Here is an 11,035-nt window from a genome sequence, read left to right as displayed (position 1 = left end):
AGAGACATGTAATCTCTGACCTAATTTCAGCTCAAGGAGAAACAAAAATAACCTTGTTTGCAGCGTTGAAAGAGGTCAGTAAAGGGGACAGAAAAACGCGTATCTCATAACTTAAATAGTAAATATGAGAAACTAAATACAAAGGACGATATGCTAAAGAATCGAATAGAAAGTGCCACCGCACCTAGAGTTAATGAGGATGGCATGGATATAATTACCCAAGAGAAAAAAAAAAAAAAAAAAAAAAAAAAAAAAAAAAATACCAAGCAACAGGAGAAAAAGGTTTGAATGAAAATTTTTGTGGAACAACAAATAAGGAAGAACAGGGAGATTTAAAGAGGAAAATAATAAGGTACTAAAGACTCACTGATAATAAATGTAGTAGACAAAAAATAAATATGTCATAGTTGTTGGACAAGATGGAGAGTGTATTTCAGAAAAAAAAAAAAAACGAGAAAGAAACAAAAAAGTTTCACCAACAAAGTTAAACATATGAAGAGATTGAAGTGTTTCTATCTACCAAAGGCTTCTTCCCCCTTATAATGGAGGTAGCCAAGTCAAGGCATGCACCCACTCCAACCCATTCCACTCTCATCCACCACCCTTTCCTCCCTCTCCTCTTAGCTCCTCGTGGATGAAGGGTCATCTCTGTCTCCTGCCCACTGCCCGGGTCAGAGGCAATGCAGCAAGACACAGCATATTGTCATGCACGCACACCCACAGACATGCTAGCATGAGTGCAAAAATAATGCATTTGGAATGAGGGGGTACTGGACCTGAACCCTGGTGGTGACGATGGTCAAAAGGGCCAAGTAAGGTTGATCGCATTAGGTCAGGTCGGGTCATAGCATCGGGTCAGTGGCCTCTTATAAGGAACGCTGGTATGTATCAAGACTCACTCTTCTCAAACTTCTAGAGATCTCCGTCGCCTCGTCTCTCCCTTTTTCCAAAGAGCCAATTAAGGTCGCCATGTGTTCCCCCACCCTCGTCAGACCTTTGTTCTTGTAGTTTCATTGTTGCTCTTTGCGTTAAGTCTATTGTCCATAGTGTGTAAATAGAGGAAATAGAATCTATTCTATTGTATATTATTCTCTCATTTGGGCCCACACTTAATTCATCCTTATTCGATTATAAAAAATATCCCCAAAGGGAAAGTTTAGGTAACAACATCCACAGTAGGGTCGTTCCACCTACACGGCGACCTCCCCTCCGTCCCCTCATGCGGAAAATAGAGAAACCAGAGAGAAACTCCTTCGGGCTGCAACAAAACACCATCCATACACAACCATCCTCTACTCACCACTATGCCCTGCGTTCTTCCTTCCTTGCTCAACAGACATTCTCTTTCTCATAGCCCCTTTCACCCCGTCCATCCATCTCATCCTCGGTCGTTCCCTCAAGTTAATTCCTCTTTTGCTAATTTTTCTTCACTCATTCTTTCAGTGTGTCCAAACCATCCCAATACTTTTTAATCAGCCCTTATCTGCCAGCTCCCATTCCACCCCCTCTCTCCTCCTCACCTCCTCATGCTTCACTCTGTCCGCTCTTGTAACCCCCACTATACTTCTCAGACACTTAATTTCAAAGACATTCAAACTTCTTTCTGCCTCTCTTAAATTTCAAGTGTCCACCTTATACAGTGTCGTAAGCACAATCACCCCTTTGTATGATATTTTTCTTTGCATTCATTTCCAGATCCCAATTTCTCGTGGAACTTTTCAGTCTCCCAAGACATTTACTTGCTTCTTTCAATCTACAATTTACCTCCACCTCCACTCCTCTATTTCCTGCCACAAGCGACCCCAAATACTTAAAACTACTCCCTCCAGCCTCTCTCCTTTAAGACTTGCATTCAACTCACGGCCATCCTCTCCTCTTGTACACCTCACCACCGTACTTTTATCCAAATTTGCTTTCAACTTTCTCCTACCGCATACCTTTCCAAACCTTGCTACTTACTGCCTTAATCCCTCTTCTGACCCTGCCACAAGCGCAGTGTCGTCAGCAAACAACAACTGGTTTATATCCCACTTTTCTCCACTATCTCTAACCATCTCCAATCCCCTGCCCATTACCCTCGCATTTACCTGCCGTACCACCCCATCCATCTACACATTGAACAGCCATGGCGACATAACACAGCCATGATGCAGCCCCATCTTTACCTCAGACCACTTGCTCTCTCCATTTCCAATCCTGGCGCAGACTCTACTACTCTCGTAAAAACTCTTGACTGCCCTTAATAGATTCCCCTTAACCCCATCTGCTATACATCCCACAATGTCTTCCTATCTACCTTGTTATAAGTCTTTTCCAAATCCATAAAACCCAAAAAACATCTTTACCCTTTACCAAAGCCTTCTCACAAATCTGCATTACCACGAAAACCTGACCAACGTGCCCTCTACCTTTCCACACTATTCCTCACCAATGGCTCTCTTTGTTCCTCTCCTGATCCTCTCAATCAAAACCTTCCCATAAGCCTTTCCAACAACACTCAACAAACTGATCCCTCTAAAACCACTATAATCCCATTCTCCCTTTTCCCTTTCTAAAACGGAACTATACAGGCACCCCTCCAGTCTTCCGGCACTCTCTTCTCCTTTATACATACATCAAACAACATTACTAGCCAGTCCACTACAACTGTGCCTCCCTTTTTCAGACGCTCCGCATAACACCCATCCAACCCAACTTGCTGATACCATCAAGATCTGACGTCTTTCTATACTAGCGTGCACACACGCACGCGTATGCATTGGCTAGACGGCGTCAGATCTTAGTGATATCAGCAAACGTCAACGAACCATTCATTGTCTGGCCCGACCCGCGGTCACTTAGATCCCAGCCGTCAAAGCCACCTGCATCCTCACCAGGGAGTCGGCCATATAATGTAACCTTACGAGAAGTTATTAATTACGTCGATAGAATAATGTTTCTGTATATATGTGTATGTGTGAATTATACTGGGTGCTTATACTTAGTTTTATACTGTACATAAATTTACTCAGAAGGAAAATATATTTATGTAATTATAACCGTGTTGGCAACCGACACGCATTTTCTTCGTCGCGTCCTACGTGGCAAGAGGCAGACAAAGTTTGACTACGCTTCTGTCAAGACTTACCAACAAAGAAAAGAACCCAAGCGACGCCTTTATCTCAACACCTCCAAACCAATGTAGAACAACGCAAGTCTACACACACACACACACACGCACACACACACGCACACACACACACACACACACACACACACACACACACACACACACACACACACACACACACACACACACACACATATATATATATATATATATATATATATATATATATATATATATATACTGTATATTTATATATTCATTTATAGCTATATATATATGTGTGCGTGTGATGGGGGACCTATATCGCTCAACAATAAGTTATCTTTGATTCACGGATGTAGTTGGATTTTAGCCTTAGTAGACAACTGAGTACATTTGTTTATAGTAGCCCCCTGCACGAACCACAAAGTTCATTGCACCTCTGCAGGCCCGACGCCTGAAGGGAAGTTATAGTATATGTACAGCTTGGCCACGAAGACTTCGAACCCGGGATCTTCTGTCCAGCAGTCCTCTGCTCTACCAACGTCTGAGGGACGTTGGTAATGTAGTATCCATACAGATGTGCTAAAATTAGGTATGGCAGATGAAAAATAAGTGACAGTTCCTTACTAAAGTATTTTTTTCTCGTATTCTATGATTAGGTAACTACAAGTTGACACACACACACACACACACACACACACACACACACATGCACGCAAACACTCAAGCCGACAGACCCCCTAAACACGTTCTGACGCAGACGCGCACTCACTGCATCTTCAGCGCACAACAAAGGTACTCGTAGCGGTGTACTGTCGTGTTGTACGCCCTTTCGTTCACCTTCCTCGAATTGCTGCGTTACGTAAACGGCGGCCATTCACAGTAGCTGCGGGGTAGGGTCACCAACAACACTGCCTTTGCTCCACATAGAGTATAATTACAGTAACGTTCCCTGTAATTTCCTTCACCCTATTGCTACCCCATCCCTACCATTCCGACCGTCTTCTGACTTAAGGAATTCTCTTCTGACGTCTTTCTCCATCCGCATTCCTCACACCTCGTCCTTTCTCTTCGCCTAGTAAATAGTCATGAACCTGTGCAGCATGCCCTAGCTCTCTCTTCTCCTTCCCGCAGCTAATGCTTGTTCCGTCTTAATTCCCTCCTCCACAACTACTGTTCCATATTCCAGCGTCCAGCGTTCCTGGACTCCGCTCTCGCCTCTTCCTCCTGTGTCATCCTGTGCCAGTTCAAACCGGAGAGACTGGGGCGCGGTTCCTCACGCACCGCCTCACACTCTGCCACGTGGTTGCCGACTTGTTATCTTCACTTATCTGAGTAATCTGACATTCAGCCCTTCATTGCTTCTGTCCACGCCTTCCTGACATGCACCGATGACCTTACTGATTTAGAGGAGATCGGAAAATTCCACTGTATTCCACTGCAACCTAAAAGCAAAGTAGATTCATTTTTCCAGTTTTTTTTTTTTTATTCCAGACACTCGCAACCGTTATTTTGAAGGATGTATGTGTCAATTTTTTACTTTTACAGTAATTTGTTATCTGCATATTCTCACATATTTACTTTGGTTTGTTGGCTGTTTGCATACGTTTCCCATGCCCCCAGCGACTTATAACAAGAAGCACCGTAGCTGAGAGTCTTTGAGATGCAAAGTCTAATGCAGTGAAACTACTTTTGAAGGAACTCAGATATATAAAACAGTTTACTTGTACCTGTGTCATACGTCACCTTCGTAGCCTTATATATTTCTTCGCGTTGTACTACGATGAAGGGGTTAACGCCCTGCATGTCTTAAAGGAGAAGAAATGAAAATGAAATCACAATAAAGAAAATAAAAAGAAGATCAACGGACCCTGCCGATTCCTTATTTGAAGATAGTGGACCACCAACTTCCACGACGTCCCTTCCAAATGGAGAGTCATCCTCGGTGGCAATTTGAAACATCCACTGGAGGCTAGAACCGAGAGCGTCAACCTAGACAACTGTACAGTGTATGCATCATCCTAATGACATGCCCGCACTATGATTATCTTACCTTCGTTGCACAGTGTCCGCATTCCATACCAGAGGTTTATTCACTAAGGATTTTGCAGGTTGTTTCAGAAACATGGACTGCAGGTACTTTTCTTTCCCATGTGTTCTGAGACAAACAGATGTTTGTAATACATATCTCATTAGTCTAAAGCAGTGGTTCCCAACCCCAGGGTCGCGAGGGTGTTTTTGAGGGTCGCCAGAGGGTCTCTTTTAAAAAAAAATTCATTCAAGTTTCAAATGTATTTAAATTCATTGTGCTAGTAGATATAAACTGAACTATAAAAACGAAAGTTTATAAACATTATGCAAGTACGTAGAAATATAACATGAAATGGTTGAATTTATTATTACAATTAGGGTCGCGACTCCAGGCTAAGAGTGGATTTAGGGTCGCAGCCAAAAAAGGTTGGGAAACACTGGTCTAAGATCGGAATCGGAAGGATGGAAAGATGGAGGCAGAAACATAAGGAGAATGAGAGAAAGAGAGAGGGAAAGACAGAGAGAGAGAGAGAGAGAGAGACAAAGACAGACAACGAGACATAAAAAAGAGCATTGCCATCAGTCAATACCTTGCTATTAACCCCACCCCTCCCACCACCTGTCAGACAAGGACGCAACAAGAAGGACAAGCAGCAATGGATCCGCCGACAACAGACTTAACAAACAAACATCGACGCAATGTCATTCTTTAAGTTAATATACGAGATAATGAATGCGTCACTCAACTGCTAAAGGCAAGGTCCCGCACCAATGACTGGGGTTGTGACAGCTTGTGCTTATTCCTCACTATGGAGCAATGGTTTACCTTGACTAATGAATACCAAGAAATTTGATTCTGCGGAGGGGCAAATTCCTCACCGAACGGGTTTAACACCCACGTCAGTGTGTACGTCACGATGGTGCCCCCCCCCATCCCCCAAACGACTGGAAACTAACACTTCATGTCCTATATATTTCCACCAGGAAAAATCCAGCCTATTGGGTAAATACCCTATGATATCAAACAAACCCTTCCTCCTCCTATGCACTCAAAATGCACCTTCAGTGCCCGCTCTCCAGGTGAACAGACAGACGGGCGAAGAGGAACAAGAAGCTGATGAGGAGAGGCGAGACGGTCGTTGTGAGGTTGGTGAGTTTAGTCTGTTGCTGTCCGTGACTCGCAACACACGACAGCATTCGAATCTCCGCCATGTCGGTCGACCGAATGTCGTTTTTCCACGAGTTCCAGCGTGGAGCCTTATTGAAGGCTCTCACCAAGGACTTCATTCCCTGTGAGTAGAAAAGGGGGTTATTAACCTGTGTGTATATAAATGTGCACTGCCCAGCGATTTAATTTCATCGCCAACGCGAGCATTGTTATCAAGTGCAGGAACTGTGGCGCCTGATGGGTTACGCCAGTGAGTGTTGTTCTGAAAGTAAACTGTCAACAATTGTGTAGTTCTTTACATTATGTGTGTGTGTGTGTGTGTGTGTGTGTGTGTGTGTGTGTGTGTGTGTGTGTGTGTGTGTGTGTGTTTAAGCTGTTTTATACGACGAGGAAGGAAATAGAGCGAAATTTAGAGAGGAATAAGTGAAGAGAATTTTTATTTTAATTCATTTGATATTCTCTTACCTCAGTGCCATGTAATCATTTACTTATGCGATTACCATTTCGTACTCACGGTCTCCGGATCCATGTTCTCAGGAACATGTAAGCACGGTGAAGAATTTAAGGGAAAATCGAGAAAGGTCATATCATTTGCTTGCAGAAGTTAGTATGTACCAAGGGTTTGAGTACACAAACCGCACGATTGTCGAGTGCCTTCTATGGCCTCAGAGTAAGATACTAAAGAGCTCGCTCCATTGCTCTGGGTGTCGTTTTCCCCGCGATAATTTGACGTGGTTATGCATACATTTCACATACCATAAGGATTTTTGACATTGTCAGAGAAGGTTAGATTAGTGCCGAAGTTCCGATAACGGGAGAAGGACCCATTGGGAAAGAATTCTAATCTCAGGTATTTTAGTATCCTCATGTAACGCTAACGTTGCTTATATTTTTATAAAGAATGGAAAAATAACGAGGGAGTTTCAAAAGATATTCATAGGACAATGCTGAAGGTAAATCTTCTTGGAATTCGTAGAATACTTTTTCCCTGTGACTACCACAAGCGAGAGCGGAGTGAGGTCTTGTTTCGTTTCCAGTTGTGAAGGGTCAGGAAACTGAGCTATCTTGGTCGAGGTATTCAAGTCCAGTGCCGTACAAAAGTAGTGGTCATGGCAAAAACATATTCCATGCAGCTTTCTGCGTACCGATTTTTGAGACGAAAACGGTTTTTCATACAAAGGAAAATAAACTTAAATACAAGTCCAGAAGTGCTCGCATACAAAGGCGGAGCATGCCGACAGGAGACCTTTTGGTCCGTACATATCTCTGGTTTCTTCTATCTCGAGAGTGCTTTCGACTAAGAAGAGTTGTTAGAGGAATTGCATGTCACCTGTTGGTTGAGACTTCAAATGCTCATAACGCAATAATCATGGGTTGACATGATTCCCTCCCCACAATCCCAGTCCCGTCCCCGACGCGGCGTAAAGCGAGAGTGAAAATCTCCTCTAGTTTCACTTTCCTCCTCAAACAAAGATTACATTTTATCTTAGGAGAACCAACAACATACGCACTTTACTGCATTCCCTTCAGATCTTACACACCCAGTTCCGTCCCCCGTCTCGGTTCAACGACGCGGCGTAAGGTGAGAGTGAGTGAAAACTGTATCTAGTTTCACTTTCCTCCTCAAACAAAGACTACATCTTTTCTTGGGGGAACCAACACCATGCGCACTTTACTATACAGCCCCCTCAGATCATACACACCCTATACAGGAACTCTCAACTTGGGGTTTGCTAACACCCTGAGGTTTTCTTGGGGTACTTCAATGACTGAAGTTCACTACTGATAGACAGTAAAGTAACTAGAGTTTCATTCCTGCATGTGTAGTATAATTGTAAATTGCTTGCGATGTTAACGCTTGTGCCAATAAAGTCATATGGTTTGAACCATTTTATGATATCCATTACAGTAGCAATGTACACCGAATTACTCTAGATATATTACCTTTCTGTAATCGGTGTCAGATTAGTGTGGGTACAGATAGTCTTATAAATCTTGGGGGGGTGGGGTTAACGGGAAAACGATCGAGAACTCCTGCATCCCATAACATCCCAATAGATTAAATATATCATGCTCCCGTACCTATCCTACACTCCTCTAACCATCACCATAGAAGCCCCATTTCCTTTTCGATAACGACGCGATGTTGCTTTAATGAATAAAATCCCTGTCGACGAAATACAATGTACTGGAAAATAGGTTTTCTAGAGCCGTTGCTGTCGCTGGTTTGATGAAAGGAAATCATACTAACGACACACCGTAATTTACCAAAGATGCTTGGTACAAAATACCTCGATACGTGTCTCTCCATTGGACGAATCATTGCCTTATGTCTCAGAGCCGACCAGCTAGATACAGAGAGCAAAGAACTTAAATATTCGGGAGGGCGTGATTCCTTGTTTACGTGCGGTTTACTTCGTTATACAGCCCGGTAGCATTTCACCTGACTGGAAGAAGGGACTGGACGTCCTTGTAAGGAAGATGAAAGTGAACAGGCAGGACAGTAATAACATTACCGCGGCATTACTTTGTTTATTGTGCAAGGTCCACGCCTGTTTACTGCTGCTGCCGCAAGGCCCCTCCCATTTGTCAGGCAGTTGTGTCCGGACTGAATGTCGGGGAACAGCAGTCTCCCGAAAGAGTTTTTTTTTCATATATATATATATATATATATATATATATATATATATATATATATATATATATATATATATATATATGTGTGTGTGTGTGTGTGTGTGTGTGTGTATCCGATAATTTTTATGACAGTCGCATGCAGGATTCGAGCCCACTGCTTTCGGTCACCCGTAAGATCACCTTCACAGAGCCTGCATGCGACTGTCATAAAAATTATCGGATTGATGTCGCTGTTACTAGCGAATTTCTCTCATATATGTGTATATATATATATATATATATATATATATATATATATATATATATATATATATATTTACACGCACTTTTTCATCAGCCCACAAAGAAGATGAACGTATAATGAAACAGATTATGAATATTAAACCAGTCAACCCAGAGGGAATACTTAACCTGGTGATTTATTATAAGACAAGGAGGACCAGCCATCTCCTACTTAAAAACAGCCCCCAACAAAAGAGAAAGGAACTTCAGAAATCACATGTCATCTATAGGTTTACATGTGTACGAAGGAACTGTGAAGTCCTCCCCTCCACCTATGTTGACATGAGGACAATGAGGTTATCCCGTCGCCTTTCATACCACCTGACATCAGGAGCCCCTAAAAACCTCTTTAGAGAAGTCCATGGCATAACACTAATAACAAACATCCTAGAAGAAAACACTAAGATTTTGGAAATATGTACGGATGATAGACACCTCCCAATTTTGGAAGCCTTATACATTACAGTTGAGCCCAAATCTAAATATACAAGCAGATGACCTTAGGGCCCTCCCAAGCATGAGGCAAACAGCCACAAACCCAAGCTTGAGACACAACACCACAAATCCAAGTCCGAGACAAAACGCCACAAGCCCAAGCATACGACATTTCGTTACAACACGAAGGCGGAGGCTCTCCCTAGCACGTGACATTTCATCACTGCCTGAGTTGCCAGGTAATGACTCCTAGGTGACCGGTAACCTCACACAGTGAAGAGCAATTATGATAATTTGTGTGTGTGTGTGTGTATATATATATATATATATATATATATATATATATATATATATATATATCCTCAGGTGCATGTACACAAAAGAGTCAAGTCATATGACCAAACAGTTGGCGAAAGTACCATGTGGCCCAGCTTCCCAGTAGCGAGCTCAGGGCGATGAAGTCTTCATATGAGTTCTCATGCCCTAACGGAAGGTCGAAGTTACTCGAGATTGACAGATATAAGGAATCAACGATTTTATTAAGTTACAACTTGATTTATGAACTAACTCAGCCTTGTTTCCAATCTATTCTCTCATTTTCATATTTTACGCGAATCAATATAGACATATTGTACTGATTATATCTAATAGCTCTTTTATATTTTGTGACCTTAATTTTAGACGGGTCGAAATCATGTTTAGGGTGAAAATCATGTAAATAATCAGATTAATACAAAATTAGTTTAAATACTGAATTGTAGCTTTGAAAGAGGAATAGTGAAGTCTAGTAATTTCAAGCTCTTACTAGGTCAGTGGGACCTGGATGACTTACATTTCATCGCCCAGGTCATTGGGTAGGCGGTCTACTTGGCACGTTCTTTCGTCCATCCGTATGTGACTTGACACTTTCATGCATATATATATATATATATATATATATGTGTGTGTGTGTGTGTGTGTGTGTGTGTGTGTGTGTGTGTATGTACGAAAAAAAGCTGGTGTCCGGGAACCATAATGGTGGAAACGTAGAAAACACCAGACTCAGGAGTAGGTAATTTATTCCCGACGTTTCGAGTCCTGTCCGGGACTCGTCCTCAGGGGATACAGTGAATTACATGGTCTTAATATACTAATAGCTACGCCCGCCGGGGGTGGGGGGGACGCGGTAAACTGTCATAAGGAGGGGGGGAGAGAAGGCAGGCGCTATGACCTGGTTCATGCGAGTGTGTGTGGTGGCGGAGGGGAAGAAGGTAGGCGCTGTGACCTGGGTCAAGCGAGACCTGGGTCAAGCGAGAGTGTGTGGTGGTGGAGGGGGAGAAGGTAGGCGCTGTGACCTGGGTCAAGCGGGAGTGTGTGGTGGTGGAGGGACAGGGGGGGAGGAAGGGGAGGGA

At 42.9% G+C, this 11,035-nt stretch overlaps 1 protein-coding gene across 4 annotated transcripts in view; it reads left to right on the top strand.

Moving 5' to 3' along the window:
• The first annotated feature begins 6,234 nt into the window (after positions 1 to 6,234).
• Pfrx (6-phosphofructo-2-kinase/fructose-2,6-biphosphatase) overlaps positions 6,235 to 11,035 on the top strand; it is a 63,019-nt gene continuing 58,218 nt past the window's right edge. For 2 of the 4 annotated variants that reach the window (XM_076179653.1, XM_076179652.1), the window contains exon 1: positions 6,235 to 6,414. In XM_076179653.1, coding sequence (XP_076035768.1) covers positions 6,333 to 6,414 — 82 coding nt within the window. In that variant the 5' untranslated portion in view covers positions 6,235 to 6,332. The remainder of the gene's footprint in view (positions 6,415 to 11,035) is intronic. The other 2 variants (XM_076179649.1, XM_076179651.1) reach the window with 2 other exon arrangements.

This window comes from Oratosquilla oratoria, chromosome 43 (genome assembly GCF_046742065.1).
Source record: "Oratosquilla oratoria isolate Oo_2021 chromosome 43, ASM4674206v1, whole genome shotgun sequence".
In the NCBI taxonomy this organism is placed as follows: domain Eukaryota; kingdom Metazoa; phylum Arthropoda; class Malacostraca; order Stomatopoda; family Squillidae; genus Oratosquilla; species Oratosquilla oratoria.
The sequence above is the reverse complement of the archived record's forward strand: the minus strand, read 5'-3'. Positions and strand labels throughout refer to the sequence as shown.